The 25541-nt window shown below is 42.5% G+C and overlaps 1 protein-coding gene across 1 annotated transcript; it reads left to right on the top strand.

Annotated features, from left to right (window-relative positions):
• Positions 1 to 438: 438 nt before the first annotated feature.
• On the top strand, positions 439 to 12130 carry LOC138767381 (acetylserotonin O-methyltransferase-like). Its single transcript, XM_069944883.1, has 8 exons — positions 439 to 510; positions 1603 to 1777; positions 3285 to 3414; positions 5125 to 5193; positions 7393 to 7430; positions 9118 to 9258; positions 11546 to 11668; positions 11807 to 12130. The coding sequence occupies exons 1-8, from the start codon at positions 439 to 441 to the stop codon at positions 12016 to 12018; spliced, it is 960 nt and encodes a 319-aa protein (XP_069800984.1). The 3' UTR covers positions 12019 to 12130.
• Positions 12131 to 25541: the final 13411 nt, after the last annotated feature.

The raw sequence follows: 25541 nt of genomic DNA, 5'->3' as shown, positions 1-25541 counted from the left end.
TGAGCAGTACTTGTGAAGTAGCAATATTTAATCAAATCTTAGAATTAACCAATTAACCCGCTTTACAGAAAATAATTGTATAATACAAAGCTTTGTCAATTTATTAAATTGCCAACATTAAAAACTGATTTTCTGATTTCAGAACAGTTTTCCTAAAAGCAAAAAAAGCCTAACATTAAAAAGCTGTCCAGCTGTTACAAAACTACAATTCCTATCATGCGTGGACAGCCAAAGCTAAAGCTTTGCCTCTCCAGACATGATGGAAATGATAGTTTTGCAACAGCTGGAGGGCCTGAGTTTGACATCCCTGGCCTAGAAAGCATAATGTCATGTCCAAAGGTAAATAACAGCAAAATAAATAATTAAGACCAAATAATCTGTTCCTGGAAATCAAATGAGCTCATAAAGGCTGACTCTGCTATTGAATACCACACCAACATGTGCTCCTTGGAAAAACCTGGATATCCGCAAAAACTTTTTGACTATATGGATGGATTTGCAGTCTCTAAGGTAAAAATTTAATGGAATTTAATCAAATATAAATTCTGCATTTGTGGACACTTTAAAACTTACTTCGGAGACTGTTTATTTTATTTATTCATTTATTTATTTTATTGCGTATTGAATGCCTTAACAACATTATATTACATTGTAATATATCTTTGTTTATAAAAAAAATCCAAGTTTCTGTGTCGGGAACTTCAGGGCTCTTCTGTTATGTTCTGCTGCACCCCATGTGCTTTATATTCTTATATACAGTACACAGGTAGAAGAGGCTGCCCGAAATGATCGCATCCTGTTCTTCTAATCGCTGTGCAGCAATGCTAGAACATAGCAGGAGATTGGGCTTAGAGCCCTGCACTTCCCGACACTGGTGGCAGCAGAGGGGCTGTGTCACCCCTTATTGCTGCCAGGCACTGGAAGTACTTACAGCGTAGAGATAAAAAAAAACTGCACTTTTAAAAAAAAATAAAGCTATATTGCAAAGTAATATAACTTTATTAAAGCAACCTATTCAAAACATTTCTTTCCCTCCGGAGTACCACTTTAACCTCTTAAAGTTTTTTTTTTTAATATTCAGTTTTACTGTTTGCATTACAGTATTCTGGGGGTGGTTGTGGCCAGTCAGACATTACCCCTGCAGTATCACAGGGTGTCCATTTCGACAGTGCATTAGGTTCACTAAAATGGGAGCAAATCTCTTTTGACTCATAGAAAGGAATCATAAACAGGGCTTTTAACTTTGTGATGCTTTAATGCCTTAGATTGGGTCTTCACTGGTTTTTCCTCACACAAAGACCCTCCAATCACCATTCAGTGTAGGGAACTGCAGCGCAGCCCCACTCACACAAATAGGATTGGCAGTAGTTCCCTTCACAGATGAGTGGTCAGAAATGTCACCGTGGAGGTAAAACTCCAAAGGACACAAATATAGGCTCCTTCATTGATAATATTGGCTGAGATCACAGAGGTCACACCCCCACCAGTCATAAATTAATCACTTACCCTAGTGATTTGCCAAATCCCGACATAATTTTACATAATTCTAGTGCTAATAGGTAATACAGGTTCTAAAGTAGTTTGTCTCTTCTTCCCTTGTAGACTATGTTTACAGCATGTGAATTGGGAGTTTTCGATCTACTACATGAAGTACAAGAACCAATGTCAGCAGCAACAATTGCTTCCCGCTTGAGTACCAGTGTAGATGGAATGGAGCGACTGCTTAATGCTTGTGTTGGACTGGAGCTCCTAAAAGTTGACTTGAAAAACAATGAAGGTAACCTAAATCGGGTTGTACCATGAAAAAAAATTGGTCTAAACCCGTGCATTATGTTAAATGCATCAGTTTAGGATTACAACGTGCTTTTTGGGCATATAGTAAGGTGGGTCACTTAAAGCAAATGTACCAGTAGGTACATCGCTTTAAAGTGACTCTGTACCCACAATCTGACCTCCCAAACCGCTTCTAGCTTCTAGCTGCTTTTAATCCAAGATCTGTCCTGGGGTCCGTTGAGCAGGTGATTCAGTTATTGTCCTAAAAAACAACTTTTTACTTGCTGCCCTGTGTTAAATTGGCATGGCCTTGAGTGTCTGTGCCCTAGGCTTGCACCGCCCCTCCGTCCCTCCTCCCCGCCCTCTTCATCATTAGGAATGCCCCAGGCAGGATTTGTGCTATTCATCACCTCTCTGAACACTGCAAAGGTGCCTTAAAATTCCAGCACCTGTTCAGACAGGTGGTGAATAGCAGAAATTGTTCTAGGGGCATTCCTAATGATGAAGAGGGCGGGGAGGAGGGACGGAGGGGTACTCTAGGCCACACCAATTTAACACAGGGCTGCAATATTAGAAGTTGTTTTTTAGGACAATAACTGTATCACCTGCCGAACGGACTCCAGGAAACATCTTGGATTAAATACAGCTATCTGAAGGTACAAGTGGTTTGGGGGGGTCAGATTGTGGGTACAAAGTCGCTTTAAGATCTTTAAATCAATAGACCGGTGTGGTCCTCTTTTTCGAACCGTGGCCTGGTTCCTGTGCAAGGTGGGGCCTAAAGCACAGGGGGCAGGCCCACCCACCCCCTGTGCGCCACTCTGCTCTCCCCCCTGTGCGCCACTCTGCTCTCCCCTCTCCACCTTCAGTGCTTAAGACCGGAGGAGGGGTGGGATTGTGGTAAAGTGCATGTTCTGCACAGAAGAGTCACTTTTTAGAGAGGAAACCAGGAAGTGATCAGAGATTAGATCCATGGGGAGAAGAAAAGTACAGTACAGGGATGTAAGGTATACTTAAAATCAGCACGTGTACCATATGTATATTTAAAAGAGTGCAAATCTGATTTTACCAACTTGCTTCATGGCACAACCCACTTTAAATTTCTGGATTATTCCTATAAGGTTACAGTATGGCTATAGAAATCCCACAAATCCTGACCCGGCCTTGGTCTGATCCCCTGGACTAACAGCATCAAGGGAACTTTGGACCATTAGATTCTTGGTAGGGCCTGTACTTGAGGTTGGATTACAGGTTCAGAAATGTGTCCATAATATACCCATGTGAAATTGGCCTAACTGGCATATATGGGGCTCTTCTTAGAGCATGAAAAGAGGGATACATAGTCAAAGTAACATGTCACAGGTTTTTATCCTTAATGAGAATATGTCTTCATTTCAAATAATATGATCGATTAATAATTAAGAGAACTGATGTTTACATGGTACATACAATGTTTAGATGCTGTTGTGTGAAAGATAAATGTCTTACTGATAGTTTACAGTATTTCTTTTCAGGCTATTATTCTAATACTGATGGCTCCACTGTATACTTGGTGAAGTCCAGCCCTAGAACACTCTATCACATGATGATGTTCAACAATACTAACGCATATATGTTCTATCACTTCTTACCACAAGCTGTAAGGTACTGTATGTGTAAATGTCGTAGAAATTATAAAATCACATGCTATCAAAATGTTCCTTCGTTGTTGGTCTATGTTACTCATATACACTCCATTGAAAGAAATTTCAGTCCATTGCATACTCTACACACCATACTTAGGGACGGTACAAGTTATTTTGGTGCCCTAGGCAGATACTGTACAATAAGTCAGTGTTGGACTGGGGTACCTTGGGACCACCAGGGAATTTGATTCTAGGGGCCCACCCTACATATACCAGATATAACCAGTGCCAAGCCTTTCACACTACTATAGCGACTTTGCACAGAGTTGTGTATGTGACCATACATCATGCACAGATATAAAGAAATGCACAATACCTATATGCATACATAGTACACACACTCATGTACCATACACACAGACCCACAAACATACTTCATGTATACAGATGTACCTCTGGTACAAGAAAGCACCAGGTAGAGCTAAAGGGCCGAGGGTTCCCCATCCTTACTCTAAATAATAAGCTGAAACCCCAGATTACTATATAGAGGCAGTGAGTGACCGGGTGACAGGCATGTGCAGCAATTCTGGAGGAATATATGTCATCCTAATGCTGCTCAACAGGGAGGCCCACTGCATGCTCAGGGGCCCACCAAGGGGTAGGGCCCACTGGAGGATTTCCATGTTCCCCTGTGGGCAGTCCAAACCTGTAAGTGACGCGTCCTGAAAATTCTATATATATATATTATTTTATTTTATTTTTTTACCTGATTTCCATTAGGTAATCCACAAGTGCAGGATTTTATTCACTTAAAATTTAAAAGCATGGATTTCTCAGCAATAAAACAAAGTCCCATCAGATAACAAAAAAAAATTCTGAAGAATAATAAAGAGGTTTATCTGTATACTTCATGTTTAGCTTATGTGGCAGGCATGGGTTATCAAGTGCTGTGATTCCCCACTGATACGGTTTCCTAATAACATTTCCCATGATGCCTTTGCAGAGAGAGGAGGTGTCTCATTGCTGCTCTAGTTCTTAGTTTAGGAAATGGTAAATAATAGAACTTCTGTTGCCTCACACTTTAGAGTATTAAATCAGATAAAGCTGCACCCTGTCTGATTTTCCTGCTTTTACTGTACCTCGTAAACACAAAGGAAGAGTGTCAAGCTCTATGATAGGGATGGGGAACCTTCGGCCATCCAGCTGTTGTAGGTTTCCCATCCCTGCTCTATGACATAGGACACACTAAAGAAAAGACTCACAGCACATAGCTGATAGATATGCAGTGTGAATAAGGGGAGGGGTATAACTGTGATAGTGAGTAGAGATGAGCAAATCGCTGATCTAAATGAAGCAAAGCACTTAGCTCATCATGCCGCCAGTCTTTCAGTGCTGCTCTGCTCCCTGCCGGGATGCCGGGGTAGGCTGGATAGAATCCTGGGAAACTTCTATCCAGTGTATCTATTAAATATGGAAGATGTTAGAGAAAAGTAAAAAGTTTCATTTTTAACACACATTCTCTAAAATGTCTTTTATATGCAAATTAACATACACTTAAAAAAAAAAAATTATACTGGAGATTTAACTTTAATGTTTAATCTACAATATAAATAGTGATGGTGTTTGTACAGGAAGGAACAGCCAGATAATTGGACTTAAAAGTGAGTGAGTAATGAAATGTTTTGCAACTGTAAATCTCACCAAATAATGTTCCTTCTTTTTATTTCAGAGAAGGAAAACCTCAGTATGAAAGAGCTCTAGGGACATCTTCAAGAGAAATCTTTGAAGTGGTTTACCCGTAAATTGTACACATAGATTACAACAATCACTGTTAAGAATAAGGTTTTGCAGTTTGATCATAGGTTTTCTATATTATTTTATTACAAAAGTAAAAGAAAATACATAAATAGTTAATTAAAGATGAGCAATAAAAATCCAGGGTGGGCAGGGGGGGTGTTGGAACAAAATAACTAAGTCATACTTACCTGTCCTCCTGCACCTGCTGCATCACCGTTCATGGACCCCTGCCAGCTTCCTGCATATCCCAGTCCTGCGATGTCAAACCCCAACTCAGAGATGCCCACCCAGCTAGTGAATAAGACAGGACACCTCTGCAATCACCGACGGGCAGGTACTTCCCACCAACTCAACATGGTGTCGCTGGGCTGCTGGGGCACAGGGACGTGTAAGTATGACTTGTTTTTTATGTTAGCCCTGGAATTTTACATTTCACCTTAGTTTTTCTTCTTAGAAGCACTTCAGGATTTATTTTGTTATATAGTGCAGCATAGGCTTATATAAGAGAATAATATAAAGGTTATTGTCAGGGCCGATTCTAGCTTTTTTGCTGCCTGAGGCGAAAATTAAAATGTCGCCCCCCCCCCCCCCTCCCCCGATACTAGTATAATTTGTGTAGGAACTTTTCTCACGTATTCTCACGTCGATACCTCAGCTATTCGTAATTTTATTATTTTCTCATTATGTATTATGATGTTCTGCAGAACCTCATCATACACCTCAGCTGCTGCAGAACCTCATAATACACCTTAGCTGCTGCAGAACCTCATCATACACCTCAGCTGCTGCAGAACCTCATCATACACCTCAGCTGCTGCAGAACCTCATAATACACCTTAGCTGCTGCAGAACCTCATCATACACCTCAGCTGCTGCAGAACCTCATAATACACCTTAGCTGCTGCAGAACCTCATCATACACCTCAGCTGCTGCAGAACCTCATCATACACCTCAGCTGCTGCAGAACCTCATACTACACCACAGCTGCTGCAGAGCCTCATCATACACCTCAGCTGCTGCAGAACCTCATACTACACCACAGCTGCTGCAGAGCCTCATCATACACCTCAGCTGCTGCAGAACCTCATCATACACCTCAGCTGCTGCAGAACCTCATCATACACCTCAGCTGCTGCAGAACCTCATAATACACCTTAGCTGCTGCAGAACCTCATCATACACCTCAGCTGCTGCAGAACCTCATAATACACCTTAGCTGCTGCAGAACCTCATCATACACCTCAGCTGCTGCAGAACCTCATCATACACCTCAGCTGCTGCAGAACCTCATACTACACCACAGCTGCTGCAGAGCCTCATCATACACCTCAGCTGCTGCAGAACCTCATACTACACCACAGCTGCTGCAGAGCCTCATCATACACCTCAGCTGCTGCAGAACCTCATCATACACCTCAACTGCTGCAGAACCTCATCATACACCTCAGCTGCTGCAGAACCTCATACTACACCACAGCTGCTGCAGAGCCTCATCATACACCTCAGCTGCTGCAGAATCTCATACTACACCACAGCTGCTGCAGAGCCTCATCATACACCTCAGCTGCTGCAGAACCTCATCATACACCTCAACTGCTGCAGAACCTCATAATACACCTCAGCTGCTGCAGAACCTCATCCTACTACACCTCAGCTGCTGCAGAACCTCATCATACACCTCAGCTGCTGCAGAACCTAATAATACACCTTAGCTGCTGCAGAACCTCATCATACACCTCAGCTGCTGCAGAACCTCATAATACACCACAGCTGCTGCAGAACATCATCATACACCTCAGCTGCTGCAGAACCTCATACACCTCAGCTGCTGCAGAACATCACACTACACCTCAGCTGCTGCAGAACCTCATCATACACCTCAGCTGCTGCAGAACCTCATACACCTCAGCTGCTGCAGAACCTCACACTACACCTCAGCTGCTGCAGAACCTCTTCATACACCTCAGCTGCTGCAGAACCTCTTCATACACCTCAGCTGCTGCAGAACATCACACTACACCTCAGCTGCTGCAGAACATCACACTACACCTCAGCTGCTGCAGAACCTCTTCATACACCTCAGCTGCTGCAGAACATCCCACTACACCTCAGCCGTTGCAGAACATCCCACTACACCTCAGCTGCTGCAGAACATCACACTGCACCTCATATCAGTGATAGTGTGCTGTATACTTACAGAGGTGGTACAGTCACAGAGATCCCGGCAGGAGAGGGAGGTCAGAGGTCATCTTCAGCGCGGCGTCCAGATAAGGGAGCAGCTTCTCCTCACAGTGACAGGAGAGGGAGAGGGGGAGGGGGAGGGGAGGGGAGGGGGGAGAGAGAGGGAGCGAGCGCAGGGGCTTTCTCTCTCTCCCTCTCTCTACATACTCTACAGATAAGTGTCATTCAGCAGGTGGTCTGCTGAATCCTCCGTCACTCCCCCCCCCTCTGAATAGACTGGAGGGTGCTGAGCACTCAGCACAGGACCCGGTGGCACCAAGCCCCGGAGTGCAGAGTGCAGTACAGTGATTCCCTAGGCAAAAGATTCGGGGCAGTGAACTTCCTGTTTGGGGCACTGGCCCCGGATCTTAATGCCTGGGGACACCACTGCACTCTAGTCTGGGGACTACACTGCACTGTACTGTGAGGAGATCGGGGCTGCTGGCATTTTAGCTTTCACTAAAATGACTGCAGAGAAGATTCTGCCGCCCCCTGCAGGACCCCAAGAGCTGCCGCCTGAGGCAGAAGCCTCAGTCTGCCTCATGGCAGAAGCGGGCCTGGTTATTGTGTATACCTCCTGCTTACTTGTTTTATCTATTATGGTAAACATAAGATTTTAGCCATGCTGATTTGTATTTGCACTCTTTAATTGTTTTCAAATGTCTACATTTCCCATAATGCCTCTGGCTTTGCAGAGAGAAGGGCAGAGTTTCATCAGTGCGATTTCCCTAATAAGATGTAGTGAGATCACCCGGTTGGCTAGGGGAGTTCAGTCAAGCAAAACTCATATGTGGGTTGGAGTCAGTTCACACTATATGCATTTTCTTATTCTAAGAAAATTATTACCATAAAGAGACATTGATATGAACTTTTTATCGCAAGCAAGATGTTTTATGAAGATTTAAAAGCCTTACACTTTAGACTAATGCCATACTGCACTTTTCACATATTTTACAGTGTTTTTATTTTAGTTTTTTATTTTTTATCTAGCCCTGTGTCGTCCTCTGCAATAATTGTATGCGCTCATTGCATTATCTGTTTTACACAAATCAGATTTCTAAGTGTGAATGCACCCTGTCTCTGTAGAACATATGCATGAAGAACTTTTCATAGTGTGTAAGGCATGCTGCACTTACTTCAGTAGGATGCCCACATAGAAATGTGTTGCAAGAGGGTCCTTGTATAGCTTTCCCTCTCTTCCTGTTGGCCAGTCTTACATTGGCAACTGATGGTCAGCCCCCAGCACATGTGGGTCTGGAAGCAGCTGAGTAGAGATGGTTGGACTTAGGCTTGCAGGGATTGGTTCTAACTTGAAAAGGAATTAAGTCTGGATTGAAGCTGAAGATTGGATAGGACTGAAGATTGAAGCTGTTATTGAGAAGATCATGTGACCAAACTCCTTACAATGTAAGAAGTACATCCTTACCATGTACCACAAACCCTTGCACGTCCATGATACTGCAGTGTAGACTTTATGTAGCTGGTATACAGGAATGGGGACCTGCATATCTGTGTATACTTCCTCCATATAGATCCACCAACAGGTCAACTTCACAACAACAGTTTGTTAAGAAAAAAGCATATATATGTTGCATAGCAAATGCAGAACATATAACACCACTATAACACTGTATTTAAAAAGAGTTTTCTTATTGATATTTCGCCAGCACCTTATAGATAAAAACAAATATTTTTCTCTTGTAGGATGTTCAGGGAATCTTGCAAAACAGTTTGTATCTACATATAAGGAGTCTACAGTCACCATTATGGACCTGCCAAAGGTTGTGCAAATGGCTAAGAAACATTTTATAACAAATACAGAGCAACACATACATTTCCTTGAAGGTGCAGTATGTAAACATTATAAAATCGGTGTATTATTTTCCTAATTCTACATTCCAAGTGTATACTATAGATAGTCAATATGGAATTACTGGTAACATGGTCCCCTAATCTATATGCATTAAAGAAACAAAACTAGATGACATACAGTATAATCTAAAAACATCCATAAACTTCACTGATCCATCTGCTTCTCAGCACTATATACTTGTTGTGGATGGTACTAAATCCGTACCAGACTGTGGTATATCCGGTGTCAGAGTGTATATATACACTCTGACACCATTTCAAGGCAGAACTCATTTATTATAAGCGTTACACAAGGTTATATAGCAGCAAGAAGAAGACTATAGATAATATGCTTGGCTATTATTTGCCATGGACAGGTTTCTCATTTGCATAGTAGCTCATGATTAAATAGTTTATGGATTATGTAATGTGGGAAGATTTGCTCAGTAAAGTGCGGGATTGCAGTGTGAACAGCAGTCAACAAGCAGGATTATCCGGCTGAAGAAACAAATAAACAGCCTCGGCATCAGTAATAACACAGAATAAACTCTGCTTGTTCAGCACTAACTAAACAGAAGACGGACCTGTCTCTACATTACAACTAGCTGAAGTCACACAAAACATGGCATAAAATCCAGTCTTTACGTTGGTCAGGTATTTAGCTTCTGCTAAGGTAGTGAGACGTAAACTTCACTCAGTCCTAGTAGGGGTAACGGTGGGTTCACACTACGGAATCCGCGCAGATAAGTTCCGGTGGATTCCATCGCTCGTACCCACTCACATACCCGCTCATATCCGCCTGTGCCATAGACGCTATTCTATGCATGGGCAGATTCTGCCTTCGGCCTGGCTATAGAATGGTGTCTATGGAAAGCTTCCTTTGTTGGGAAAGTTCTTCTGTTAGGACCTAATGGAAAGGCCTATTTAAGTATACCGCAGGATCTACGGATGACATTGGCTATCTTTTTGCTTTCTGTGCCATATGTGGAGACAAATGCTACCCACGTGATTTTGGTTGTTGTACCTTGGGGGAAAGTAAGACATTTCTATCAACCTGTGTTTTTCATGTCACCCACTAAACATCTGGGGTAGCCTCTTTCTGTGAATTAACAGCACATCCTGTCCAGTTGGGTCTTACATGTTTGTGGGTCTTGAACTATGATTTAAACCCAGAGAAGTTGACTATACTGTACCATCGAACGAGGATAGAAACTGTCAAAGTGTAGCAGTGTGTTACGGTCAGTCGGCTTTGAGTATAAGTCAGTGTGGAGTTTGTTGCCATTTATGAAAACCCGAGTGTCCAAGAAGTGAAGAGACTCCCTGGAAAATTTCGCTTGTGAGTTGAGTTCAAGAACTCAAAAAAGCCATGTAATCCCTGTTCTGTTCCTGTCCAGATGGCAAAAATATCCTAAATATACCTCCATCACCTTAGCACTGAGCTGAATTGGTTTCAAATGTAAAATAATGCACTTGGGGAGGAGGAAACCTCTATCCTAGTATCATATCAGTAGTTCTGTATTAGCAAAGACTGCAAAAGAAAAGGGTCTAAGCATAATGATTTCTGACAGCCTTAAAGGAAGGAACTATCAGCAAGTTAGACAAATGTAACAAGTTGATTTGTCCCTATTGCACGGGAGATGTCTGTTACCTTTCTCCTTGGCGCAGTTCCGGTGCAGTCAGTCATTTGCTTCATGGTTTGGTGAAACCGTTAGGAGCACTAGGGCACCTGTTAGGATCACAGCCTGCCCCATAGCACCAATCCGGGGGCAGATCGGCACTATAAGGGCAAGCATATAATCAGTAAGAGCCTGAGTGGGCTGGAGGTGGCTAGAGACACCAGAGACACAGAAGACACCGGAGACTCAGAAGAGGACACCGGGGGAGCGGAGACAGATAAGTATTGCACCAAAACAGGTAAGCAATTTTTTATCTTTTTAGTGCGGTTCATTAGGTTCGGTCCTCAAAGGGGTTATCCAGAGCTACAAAAATATGGCCACTTTCCCCCTACTGTTGTCTCCAGTTTGGGTGGGGTTTTGAAACTCAGTTCCATTGAAGTAAATGGAGCTTAATTGCAAACCACACCTGAACTGGAGACAACAGTAGGGGGAAAAGTGGCCATGTTTTTGTAGCGCTGTATAACCCCTTTAAGTTTGCGAGCCTGGCACCAACACCCAAAATTTGAGAACCTGACAAACTGAATTATTTTAAAAAATTTGCTCATCTCTCATGGCTAGTTTGTCTGTATTTTGACGTTGACAATGTCCTTTCTTCTGTATTAAAGGAGACTTCTTTGAAGATCCTATTCCTGAGGCCGACCTGTATATTATGGCCAGGGTTATTCATGACTGGAATGAAGAAAAATGCCTTGGCCTGCTGAGAAAGATTTACCAGTCTTGTAGACCTGGTGAGCTTATAATTTATAAGAATATGATAGTCTTGAAATAGTTATAAAAATATATGGCCTCATACAGTATACAGTCCATACCATGTGTATGTGCACATTTCTTATATCTGACACTGTATTTCTCTTGGTTATACTAAGGAGGTGGAGTGCTGATAGTTGAAGCTGTTTTAAATGAAGACAGAAGTGGCCCAGTGCATTCCCAGCTTTCCGCACTAAAAATGTTGGTCCAGACAGAAGGCAAAGAACGGACACCATCAGAATATACCAAGCTCCTTACAGACTCTGGCTTCAGGGACATTGAAGTCAAAGCAACTGGAAAGCTACATAATGCAATAATAGGAAGGAAGTAGGGCCAAGTGTAATTATCTTAAGAAACTGACTGCAATTTACATTATTACCCATGTGCCATTTATTGTGTTCTCCATGAATATTAGAAGTAGTAACATTTTATTCTTCCTTATGTTTCAGTCTTAAAATACATTTTAAACACAGTGTCTTTGTGGTAAAAAAAAAAGAATTGATTATCCTTTAGAAGTTTCAAAATAAACATTATTGCTTACCTAGAACTAATCTAGTACCACATATATGCTAAAATTGTGTTGACACTGGGGGAGATTTATCAAACATGGTGTAAAGTAGAATTGTCTCAGATTCCACTTTTCATTCCTCACAGACTCTTTGGATAGTGAAAAGTGGAATCTGATTGGTTGCTAGGGGCAACTGAGCGAGTTTCACTTTACACCATGTTTGATAAATCTCCCCCACTGTGTTTCAATAAATCTACATTCAGAAACATTTGTCTAAAAGTGCCCGTTCACACTACGGAAATCAGGCGAAGAACCCCCACCTGCGGACTCTGCTCGAGGTTCCATTTGCTATCTGTTTCAATGGGATGACTCTCACGCCTCTGCTCTACACGCCTCTCTACTCAAAGAATTGACATGTCAATACTTTGAGCTGAAAGGCGTAAGGCATCCCATTGAAAGAGATAGCAGGAGTACATGGGTAGGGGTTCCGCTCGGAATGATTTCCTTACTGTGAACGTGCCCTAAGTGTTGTCTTGTGGCAGATAAGGACTAAGATCCCTTTCACACAATTGTTTATTCTGTTCACATTTGCAGACAGAACCATTGTTTTCTCTGGCCCCGTACACAGAAGTGTAGGTGTTAAAGATCTGTATTGTGGCCATGATCAGCACCTCAATAAAAACAGACAAGCTATTATATGGCCCACATTTGTCATCCGTAATTCATGTTCCAAACTGCTGACACTGTTTGATAGCTGGTAGGTCAAATAAATATGTGGCACTTTTTTATATATCCCTCTGTGCGTCCAGGTTGTAGGAAAATGCTTTTATTCTCTAGTACAAAGCGTCAAAGACGCTTTTCCGAGCTCCTAAAAGCTGCAATCTCAATTGCTTTCTCTCTACCCACTCCGTTTGGAATGTGCTTACAAACTTGTGCAGGTTAACACCATGGAAAATTCATTCATGGATATGCCTGACAAAACTGTTTTCAACTGATCTGATGTGCAAGCTGAGAGGTCTTTACTTAGAGGGGACAAATGTGATTCTCTTTGGTCTTCACTCCCAACCACTACTACTGGCAAATCTCAGCCCTACCACCAAGGGAACAGCTGTGGTTTACAGACAATTCATTCTCTCCTTGTGAGACAGATCACTCCATTAGCTCATCTAAATGAACTCCCCTCTTACATAGACCTCACCTGAGCTCATGAGGATATATGGTTTGACCTTTCGAACCGTACCCTATTAGAGGGATATAATACTGATTCAACTGACATTTCCACTTTATTCCCAACAACATTACAACACAAGCTTAATTTGGTCACATCATTGCACTGTCACCAAGCCTTGAAAAAACTGAAACCTATCTTACCTGCAACCCAGCCTTAACTGGTTGGATAAATTACTCTCACTACCCAAAGGATTATTGTCCTCTATTTAAGTCTCTTTTATACAACTCGTCACTGGAAACACCGAGCTATACCCTCATCTGGGAGAATGACCTGAGCATCAAATTGTCTAAGGTGGCGAAATTTTGTACTTACTCATTCTCATGGCTTCTTCAGATGTGTGAGGGTGTAGGAGAATCTCACGCGTTGATATAGAACACCTGATTGGCTCTACAAAATTACTTTAAAGCGTAACTGTCATTTCAGGGCCATTTTTCTGAAAACATTAAATATCAACAGTACAAGCGATTTTAAGAAACTCTGTAATAGGTTTTATGTACTAAAAGAGTTTCCTTCTGTACTAAAAAAGCAATCTCCCAGCCTCCCCCCTCACATCAAATGAAGCAGGATTTCTGTCTCCATTATGTGGCTATGGAGAGGGGAGGGGCTGTTAGGAGTGACTGAGCACGGAGCAGTCCTGCACAGCACAACACCCTGCAATCTTCTCTCAGTAAGTACATAGATAAGCACTGACCTTTCTGACACCTGAATTTAGCGTTTTAGGTGCCCAGAGAGTCTACAAACAGCTGACCTTCATGTCACCTCTTCCTGCTCCCTCATCTCCCTCAGCCCCTCCCCCCTTCATAGGCTTACAATGGAGAGAGCAGAGCCCGTCTTCACTGGCTTCTCTGTACTGAAGACGTGTTTGCCTGATAATGCACAGATAAGAAGTCAGGGGGGGGGAGGCTGGGAGATTGCTTCTTGAGTACAGAAGGAGGCTTTTTTGGCTGATAAAACCTATTACAGAGTTTCTTAAAATCGCTTATACTGCTGATTTCTGCAATAAAAAACATGACAGTTACGCTTTAATATCTGACAATGCACGTTGGAGATGTGGAGGTGATCCTGGCACTAGAGATGAGCGATTGGTAAAATATTTGAAAGCTCAAAATTCGATTTGAATAGACTGTGACGCTCAACTATTAAATCGAATATCGAACCCTATTAAAGTCAATGGGAAAAGATGCTTGTTTCTTGGAAACCTAAATTCGACCACTTGGAGTTCACCAAGTGCATAATGACACCTTTAGTAAATGATGTCAACACCTCTGGAATGCAATTGGGAACGCATGGAAGCAGTATTACACCACTATTACAGGGAGTGGTAATATTTATTAATTTATTTACAGTATATTTTATTGAAATAAATGAATATTGTAAATGAAAAATATCAATATTAGCTGTTTTAAATGAATATAGAATATTACAGTTAGTGGTATTAATGTAGGGATTGCCATTACCATTGATTGAATAGCGGCTGCAGAAAACTGACATATCAGTTTCTTGCGGGGCCGCTAGGGACAGGGCTGTATTAACAGCTGCTGCTGCCCTAGGCACTAAGCCTGAAGACGCCCAATCTTCACGCACCTATTGGCAATACCAGACCTGACCAATACCACCATACCCCCCACGCCCCTGGAAAAGACACCAGATTTACTGGCAAGTCTGAACGGGAGGAGGGAAACTAAAAAAATAAAAAACAAAAAAAAAAAATAGTTTTTTCTGTCCCCCTGCTCCCTGGTGCTTCCCCCCTGCAAGGTGCTGCCCTAGGCACCGGACACTACGGGTGCCTAATAGTAAATACGGCCCTGGCTAGGGATTCCTTAGATGGCAGCACTGCATAAGTTCCGTAGTAATCACGGCCGTTGTTACAACGGTAGTGGGAACATGGCCTAAGGGTGCATTCACACGTACAGGATCCGCAGCAGATTTAAAGTTGCAGAATCTAATCTGGGCCATCAGATCTGCTGCGGATTCTGTACGTGTGAACACACGCTAAAACATGTTTTCCCTTGGAATGTAACTGCTATTTTGTTATGCTTTTAGTCCATGTGTTATATGTACATTGCTCAATGCCTTTCTCTCAGTAACCCCCTCCCCCCTTTGCTTTTTGTATCCTCAAACTCTTAAATTTAATGAGAAACAAAGAAAAGATTTACATACCTTTCTACATGATTCACTCCTCGCTTTGGTTAAAAAAAAATATTGCATAGGCATTTTTCCAAAAACCACTGTCTGTGAAACTCCTCCTAAACATTCTAATGGAATTCCCTACAAATACTGAAGGTCAGATGAGGAATCGATTGTCTGAACCTTCTCTGGAATTACACATCTCTGGCTGGAAAGCAGCACGTAAAGGCTGACTGCTATAGAATCCAACATGTCTTCCTTGAAAGAACTTAGGTATCCACATAAACTTATTGACTATATGGATGGGTTTATAGTCTCAAAGGTAAGATATGTTATACATTTTTACAAATTTAAATTCAATTTCATTAAGTACAAATCGTTTTAAGCATTTGTCTATGGACACTGGAAGATTTTTTTTTATATTCAGTCTTGACTTGAGTGCTCTTTGCATCTTTTTTTTATACAAGAACATAATTCATATGTGTCTTACATGACTAAATTATATGGGCTATGCTTAGTGAAGAAAAGCAGTATTTTTAAATAACCTGAAGACACAGTATTACAGTGCACATATTAGGACATATCACATATCTGAAACATGTAAGTGTAAGACTATTTACTTACCTGACACCTTACTTTATTGCTTGATCCTTAAAGGGAATCAATCAGCATAATTGTGTTGATATGATTCCCTGAAGCACAGTATATAGTTACTGTGGAGTGGAGCATACCAAAATACAAAGTGAATGAATAGAAGAGAATTCTGAATCAGAATAATATTAGGTATGATCACCCTCTGCCTATGAAACAGCATAAATTCCTGTAGGTATACTCGCACAACAGGGGTTATGTAAAATTGTAGTCAGGTGCCATCATACACCTAATATATTAAACAAGTGATAATGAGCATTTTATATGTAATGCTGCGTTTACACGGAGCGCTAATTCGCCCAATCGATCGTTTAACGATTTTGAAGTAACGATTTGGTTTTTGTAACGATTAGCATTTAGACGAATAAATTGTTAGAAAAATAGTTAGAAAATTCGTAAGAAGATTCGTTATTGCGATAATTTTTAAGATCGCTTAAGCCCATCTTTCACATAGGGTGAATCTTTAAAGACTTTACACGAAGCGATCTGCACATTTTAAGCGAACGACGAACAACGATTTCAGAAAAATTTGAAAGATCAAAATTTCTCGCTCATTGCTTGATCGTTTGCGGTGTTTACGGGGAACAATTATTGCTCAAATGCGATCGTTATTGTGAAAATTCAAACGATAATCGTTCTGTGTAAACACAGCATAAGTTTAAACAAATTCAACCTACTGTATAAAAGAAAAACAGCCGTGTAGGGGGCTTACAAATGGGCGAGGAACAGCCAAAGTCTGCTACAGAGGTGAGGTTGTGGACGTTTCATGTTACAGGTCATGGCAAAAATGAGCATAGCAACATGAGACAAGATAGTTATACAGAATCACCATTGTTTCTCCCAGGTAAAAATTTCAAAGCAGACTGGGACTCTCTTTATAAGAGATGTGCAGTTCGAGCTCCTTTAAGGAAGCACAAAAAATAGGAATTGTTGAGGATGGAAACCGCATGGATCAGACAAGAAAACATCTTCTAAATCAGAAAATTTCCAGCAGTCTCATCAGGTCAGGACAGGCAGAAACTAGTGGCACCAGTGTTCACCCATCTACTGTTCAGAGAGGTCTGGCCAGAAATTGAGAAATTGTGCCCAAAAAGTCATAAATTTCATGTGACTACAAGGCTAGGCGACTTAAAGGGAATCTGTTAGCTCCTGGGCCCTACCTAAGGTGCTGACAGTGTGCTGTAGTTGGCAGTCCCCTTGTGAGTTTGGTAATTTGTCCATGCAGTAGATTATGGTCTCCTACTGTAATGAAGTGTAAAGAGGAGTTGTTTGTGCAACACCTCACCACTCCTTCATAAATAATCAATGCTGCCCCGCCCCAGCTGTCAGCAAGTGTCTCTGATTGAAAATCAGTCCTCTGTAGGCAGTTTATTTCTGGAAGAAACACTCAGATATAATTGAACCTTTGAACCAAAATGTGTTGGAATTGTGGTCTAGGGGTAAATCATTCTTTGGTTCAAATCCCTGCTGAAATTGAGTGGATGGCTGCCATTAAACGGTAAATAATTGCTGTTGTTTTAAAACAACGGCTGTTGTTTTGAAATAATGGTGGTTATTTGCCATTAAATGGCAGCCATCCACTCAAAATGACCAAAATACTGAGTACAAATACTGTGTGTGAACATAGTCTTAAAAAGGATACAACAACAAGGGGAAAAAAAAATGTTTCATTTCCATCACGGGATTTGAACCAAAGGATGAGCTGCTGAAAGGTCCCTAGATAGGAGAGCTACCCCTAGGCCACAACTTCTTTGGGAACTGACTAAAGAAGACTGATCTGCAATCAGAGACACTGGCTGACAGCTGAGCAAGCAGGAGGTCGGGCAGCATTGATTATTCATTAAGAAGAGAGAGGAGGAAGGAATGGTGAGGCGTGCCAGAGTGTGGCACAAGCAACTCGTCTTTGACACTTTATTACAGTAGGATTGTGCATAATCCACTGCACAGACAAATTACCAAAAGGCACCATGCTCACTAGGGGACTGCCAGCTACAGCACACTGTCAGCATCTTAGGTAGGGCCCGGGAGCTGACAGATTCCTTTTATGTATGAGTCAACATTTTAAATATATGGCTGTAACAGAAAGCAGTATGTTTAAGGTAGGGATGAGGATCCGTTTAATAATGTCTGCAGGCAACAGTGAAGCATGGTGGAGAATTATAAAAAGTTTGGGGCTTCATTTCAGCAAATGGAATTGGGGATTTGATCTAAATAGATGGTATCCATAATACAAAAAGATACTTAGGCAGATACTTATCTATCATGTGAAATCATCAGGGAAGTGTCTTATTGACATATCGAAGTTGAGTTATTTCGAAACAGGACAACAACCCCAAATATACATGAAATAGCTATGACCACACAACATCTTTTTACCCGTTTGATGGACTTTATTTGGACAGCCATCATTTTGCACCCAAATAACGGCCATTACTTCAAACCAACAGCTGTTATTTTGGTGCACCATGACGGCGTCTAAAGAACACGGTCAAACGGCAAGAAAAAGACATTGTGTGGTTGTGTCCAATATCACTAAGAACTATCTTCAGCTTAAAAGGGTTATCCAACGAAATTTTTTTTATTTCAAATCAACTGGTGTCAGAAAGTTATATAGATTTGTAATTTACTTCTATTTAAAAATCTCAAGTCTTCCCCTACTTGTAAACTGGTGTATGTCCTGCAGGAAGTGTTGTTTACATTCAAAAACAGTGTTCTCTGCTGACATCTCTGGCCGAGTCAGGAACTGTGCAGAGTAGTAGCAAATCCCCATAGAAAATCTCTCCTCCTCAGGACAGTTCTTGACTCGGCCAGAGATGTCAGCAGAGAGCACTGTGTCTGAATGTAAATAAAACATTTCCGGCAGGATATATAGTAGCTTATAAGTATGGGAAGACTTAAGATTTTTAAATAGAAGTAAATTACAAATCTATGTAAGTTTCTGACACCAGTTGATTTGAAAGATTTTTTTTTTCCCTGGTCAACCCCTTTAAAGAAGAACCATTAGTTCTGGAAATGATGATATGGCCCCCAAAGAGCCCTGATCCCAGAATGATCAAGTCTATATGGGAATACATAAAGAAGGACAGAAGGACTCGAACAAGCCTTCATACACAGAAGATGTGTTTGGAACAAACTCCCTATCAAGTTTCTTTAAAACTGTGTGAAAGTACCTAGACCAGGGGCGTAGCTAGGGGTTCAGCCTAGGAAGGGCGAGTGAGTCTGAGTGGGCCCCCAACCAACGTTACCCATAGGGAACCCCAGCAGGTGACAAGGATTTTTTTGAATAATAAAGGGAATATTCTTCTACATTTCTTATAGTGAATAAGGATAAAGAGCAGTGTAAGAGGCTTCTACATCTGGAATATAGAACCACAAAAAAAGGAAACGTGCTTAAGATTAGAAAAATATAGCTTCTTTCTTCCACAGACAGCACCACTCTTGTCCTCAGTTTGATTCTCCTGGTGGCTGCAACCTGTGGGTGACAACCATCAGCCCTGAAGTTCCAGCAATACATCTGTCTACAGCGGCAGTTATCGGAGGATTGTACTACTGTACTGGACAGGGCTGCAGACTGTCAACCTGGAGCCCCCCTTCCTCGACCAAGCGCATGCTACTGGTATATATATATGGTTTTACCAATAATATCAGTATACAAGGGGGAAATATCGCCACTACCATTACCATCATATTGTTACTGACTAAATCCTCTATACTAAATCCAATAAAACACTGTACCAGATTACAAGTAACAAATAACACCACTACTTACTGACTAACACCACCACATACTGACTAATACCACCACATACCGACTAATACCAGCACATACTGACTAACCCCACCGCTGCTACTGAATAATGCACTGTACACAGACCAATATCACCTCTTCCAGTCATTTAGTGGTAGCCCCTGCTCTACACAGGTTCTATACACCATATACATTACAGTGCAGATATATTTAGTGACTCACAGGGGACGTCTTCTCTGATCGGAGTTCTTCCCTTTTCATCTTCTTCTCCATCTGTCCTGGGCCGTTATGAGAACTTCTCCAAGCCACGAATCCACAGAATCTGCCAGACAGACATATTAGGTTCCTCACACTGACACCATTGTCATCTCTTAACAAACTGCACATCTGTATTGGCAGCTTTACACCCTTGTTTGGTGGGTAGGCTGACTCTTATAGATGGCTCCCCCCCTGTATTGCCCCTTTATAGATGCCCCCCCCTGTATTACCCCCTTATAGATGGCTCCCCCTGTATTCCCCCTTATAGATGGCTCCCCCCCTGTATCCCCCCTTATAGATGGCTCCCCCCCTGTATCCCCCCTTATAGATGGCTCCCCCCTGTATCCCCCCCTTATAGATGGCTCCACCTGTATTCCCCCCTTATAGATGGCTCCCCCCTGTATTCCCCCTTATAGATGGCTCCCCCCTGTATTCCCCCTTATAAATGGCTCCTACCCTGTATCCCCCCTTATAGATGGCTCCCCTCCCCTGTATCTCACCTTATAGATGGCTCCCCCCCTGTATCCCCCCTTATAGATGGCTCCCCTCCTCTGTATCCCCTCCTTATAGATGGCTCCACCTGTATTTCCCCCTTATAGATGGCTCCCCCCTGTATTCCCCCTTATAGATGGCTCCCCCCTGTATCCCCCCTTATAGATGGCTCCCCTCCCCTGTATTTCCCCCTTATAGATGGCTCCCCCCTGTATCCCCCCCTTATAGATGGCTCCCCTCCACTGTATTTCCCCCTTATAGATGGCTCCCCTCCCCTGTATTCCCCCCCTTATAGATGGCTCCCCCCCTGTATCCCCCCTTATAGATGGCTCCCCTCCCCTGTATTTCCCCCTTATAGATGGCTCCCCCCCTGTATCCCCCCTTATAGATTGCTCCCCTGCCCTGTATTTCTCCCTTATAAATGGCTCCCCCCCTGTATCCCCCCCTTATAGATGGCTCCCCTCCCCTGTATTCCCCCCTTATAGATGGCTCCCCCCCCTGTATCCCCCCTTATAGATGGCTTCCCTCCCCTGTATTCCCTTTATAGATGGCTCCCCTCCCCTGTATTCCCCCTTATAGATGGCTCCCCCCCTGTATCCCCCCTTATAGATGGCTCCCCTCCCCTGTATTCCCCCTTATAGATGGCTCCCCCCCTGTATCCCCCCTTATAGATGGCTCCCCTGCCCTGTATTTCCCCCTTATAGATTGCCCCCTGCACAGCAGATTAAAAAAAACAAACACACAACTCACCTAACAAGCGCTCCCCCGTCGCTGCTGTCTTCTGCCCCCAGCTGAGCTGAGTTGAGATAAAATTTATAAATCCCCCCTCCCCCCCAAAAAAAGGTGATTTCCTTAACTCGTGACAGGAACTGGAGATACAAAAGACCAGTGACCGTGATTGATGTTGCTGAGGCTGCAGGGGCACTGGAAGAGGTAAGTATCACTTGAAAAAGACCTTGCAGACAATAACTTCTGAAAACAATGGACAGTAAGCTTATAGTTTGACAAGATGTTTTGAGCATCACACATTTCTCCTCCTTCCTCCTCGTCTAAATCACCTTGTCTTTGAAGAAGCAAACATACTCTTCTACAAAGTGGGATCTCAGATAACAGCACACCTCAGCAAATTGTTGCCATTGGAAGTAAATGGGTTCATGGCTTTCAAATTAGATTAGCCAGTGCACAATGAAGCAGGTGAAATTTCTAATTGCACATGAATTTGACATTGGCTTATATTTTCCCCCAAAAAATAGACTTGCCCCCAGAAGATTGATACTATTTTTTTTTGTTTACCTAGATATTTCATCATAAGCTAGGCAGAATTCCAGCAGAAATGAATGAGTTTGATGCTCTAAGGTCCCCTTGGAGTTTATCCAACCCCTTTTAGGCTGATTAACACTAAGATTAAAGTATAAGTGACAGCAACTCGTATGCATGTTCATTCTTCAGCGCGGACAGGGCAGGAGCGCGCGCCTCCCATAGACTCCCATTATGAGCGGGAGGCTAACGGCATTCCGCGGCGGACAATTCCGTCGCGGAATTCCGCTACCTTTCCTCAGTGGGAACGAGCCCTAAGCTGGCATTTCTTTTCATTAACTAAGTGTTTGTCTTTCACCACTCATGAATTACACTTCTCTACAGATGGATTGGGTTCCGTACTTGACTTCGGAAGAATGCAGTTAATGTGACCTAGATATTGTGAATGCCTGCTATAATTCTGAGAAGTCTTTGTTGATTTGACTAGGAGATCTGTGCTTGTGTATATTGCCCTTGGTAGACAGACCCGTTTGATCGGGGGTTGTACCTCTTTGAGCTGATACTATCTACACTGTTCTGTAGATAGTACTGAAGTATGGGGCCAAAAAAGATGGTGGTGAGCCTCAATAAAGAAAGCTTAAAGGGGTCGGGTAAAATGGATAAATTCCTTGCCCCATCGGGGGTGGAAAAAAAAGTGGAGTGTCCAACAAGCAGGTTTCGGCCCAGAAAGTTGTGAGAGTGGATGAGGTCAAAGGGGCTCAGGGAGTAGATGAGAATACTGGTCCCTCTCTCCTGACTATCCTGGAGATTATTTGGGGTGGTGGGAGGAGTGGGTTTCTCCAGCCTTTTCTTTTCCCTTTTGTTTGGCAGTGAGATTCTGTCCCCTTTTGGGAGATTCGATCTTGGATGATATTAGGAGGTAATGGATTCTAAGCTTGTGGTTTTAAATGTACAGGAGTTGGGGGATCGAGCTAAAAGAGCAGCTGTAATGGATCGGGTAAAAAATGCTCTTCTGGTATAGTCTGTCTTCTGGAGACACATTTGATGGATCACCAGTACCATTCCTGCCACTTGGTCTATTCTAGGGGTGTCTCAGTCCTGATTAATGTGAAGACTAAATAAGTTGAGAGGGATGTGATGATTGATTTAGAGGGCAGATTTATCTTTTTATATGGGACTCTAGAGGGGAGCGAGTGTGTCCTAGCGGTGGTACATTATCCCCCCTTTTTCCTCCCAGGTACTTGAGGTTTTGTTTGATACTTGTAAGAAATGGGGGAGGGGGGTTGCCCAGTTCTGATTGTTGGGGATTTTAATCTGGTATTCGATGAGTCATTGGATAGGGGTTAAGGGCGAATGGAAGATCAGGGACTCAGGGCTCTTCCTAGCTTGCTAAATTTTATATGAAACTGGGGTGGTTGGATATTTGGTGGGTCAGAAACCCCGAAAAGAGAGTCTACTCCTATCTGAATAGGTCTCAAAATTCGTTATCAATGACTGATTTGGTTTTGGATTGTGAAAAGATGATTCACAGGGTGGTTTCTGTTACATATGGGTTAGCACGTAGTTTAAATCATTCAGATCATTTTCCTGTATTAGTAAAGATTAAGGGGGGCTTGTGATAAGAGGCACAGTAGGTCTCAAAAATACTCATTGATTTGAGTTTCTTATAAGGGGTTGTAAGGAATTTTTTTATTTTAATTGGGGCACTGCCTTTGACATAATTGTTTGTGATTCAGTGAAAGTTTTTTTGAGGGGCACCTTAATGCAGCACATTAATGGAATAAAAAAATAATTTAGAAGGGAAGAAGATTGTTTCAGTAAACAGGTTGCACAGGCAGAGAAACACTAATATTGAGGTTGCAAATTGCATGATAAAGATAGATGGGAGCTAGCACAGGGTGAGTATAAGGGCTATGTAATGGCTAAGGCAAAGAGTAGACTCTCTTTCCTAGATTATAAAAAACATTGGGATCCTTTCTTGACCAGGTTGAGTTCCCCCGAATATCAGATGATCAGAAGGAGTTCTTGGACTCCCCGCTCAAATTTCATGAATTAAAGGAGGCTCTTAGGTCTTGTGAGGGGAATTTGGCGCCAGGTAGGAATTGATTTCCTGTACAGAGGTTTGGGGATGCCATGCTCTCCCCCTTGTTCAGGACTCTTCAGTTGGCACTAGAAGGGGGCCGGCTCCTTGAGTCTATAAGAGAAGCACCGATAGTTCTAACTCCTAAGAAAGGGAAAGACCCGGCTTTGGTGGAGTCTTATAGGCCTATTTCCTTATTAAAAATTGATATTAAGCTTTATTCTAAGATTCTCGCAAACAGGCTGAAGAAGGTAACTTCTGAAATTGTTCATCCAGACCAGAATGGATTAATTCCAGGTAGAATGGCCAAGTATAACATCCATAGGGTCAATGGTAATATTCAAGTCAGGTCGGGTCGGGGGGGGGGGGGGGGGGGGGGGGGAGAGGGGGTTGGTGATAGGGTTGATTTTCCTGAAAGTGTCAGTATTATGGAAAATGATTTAGTTTTCCTAAAAATGTGGTCAAAACAATAGAAACTGCAGTTCAATGTTTCCATAATAAAAAAAATGCACTTGGGAAGAAGGAATCCTCTATATGAATATCAGCAGTTCTGTGTTAGCAAAGACTTCAGAAGAGAAGGATTTAGGGGTAGTGATTTCCAACAGCCTTAAAATGAGTCACCAGTGCAACCAGGCAGTAGAGAAAGGAAATTGTTTGCTGGGCTGTATAGCTAGATGTATAATTAGTAGGAAGAGGGAGATTGTTATGCCTCTTTAGTGAGACCACATCTGGAATAATGTGTCCAGTTCTAGAGACCTCATCTAAAAAAGGATATTGATAAAGTAGAATGGGTCCAAGGATGGGCTACAAAAGGTTGGAATGTGTAAGGCATTAAAACATATCAGGAAAGATTTAAGGATTTGAATCTGTATAGTCTGGAGGAAAGAAGAGAAAGAGGGGCCATATTTAAAACCTTTAAATATGTTAAAGGACTAAATTAGGTTCAGAAGGGAAGTGTTTTTAGAAGTAAAACTAAGCTCAAGAAAAAGAGGACACAGGGATATTTTAGCTGGAGGAAAGATCACACGCAATGTTAGAAAGTATTACTTTACTGAAAGAGTAGTAGGTACTTTGAACAAACTTCCAGCAGATGTGATAGGCAAATCTAAAATAACAGACTTTAAACATGCCTGGGATAAACCTAAGTAGTGAAACGTCAGTTTATTATGTCAATTACAAGTGACAGGTGCCCTGCCCCCTTTTCCCCTAAGTCCCGCCCCCATTTCCTGTCATCAACCCGCCCCCTCTAGCCCTAATGACAGTTCCCCCACCCCCCCTGTGCCACACCCCCTTAGCCTATAGGCCCTGCCCCATTTCCTCTCATCAACCCACCCCCTCTAGCCCTAGTGACAGCCCCCCCCCCCTTTCCCACGCTGTTAACCCTGTCCCACATGCATGTGACGTATCTGGTATGACAGATACGTCTCCACCCCCTCCCATATCAAACCTATGAAACACCCCCCCAGATTATATCGTGCACCCTGCTTATCGCCTATATTGGG

Source organism: Dendropsophus ebraccatus, chromosome 11 (genome assembly GCF_027789765.1).
Source record: "Dendropsophus ebraccatus isolate aDenEbr1 chromosome 11, aDenEbr1.pat, whole genome shotgun sequence".
Classification (NCBI taxonomy): Eukaryota; Metazoa; Chordata; class Amphibia; order Anura; family Hylidae; genus Dendropsophus; species Dendropsophus ebraccatus.
This window is presented reverse-complemented; position numbering and strand designations above follow the sequence as displayed.

Excerpts from the sequence above, each read along its gene's own strand:
- LOC138767381 (XM_069944883.1), top strand. The coding sequence starts at position 439 with ATGTGCTCCTTGGAAAAACCTGGATATCCGCAAAAACTTTTTGACTAT. Across the intron at positions 511-1,602 it reads ATGGATTTGCAGTCTCTAAG|ACTATGTTTACAGCATGTGA; the intron begins GTAAAAATTTAA and ends CTTCCCTTGTAG. Across the intron at positions 1,778-3,284 it reads TGACTTGAAAAACAATGAAG|GCTATTATTCTAATACTGAT; the intron begins GTAACCTAAATC and ends ATTTCTTTTCAG.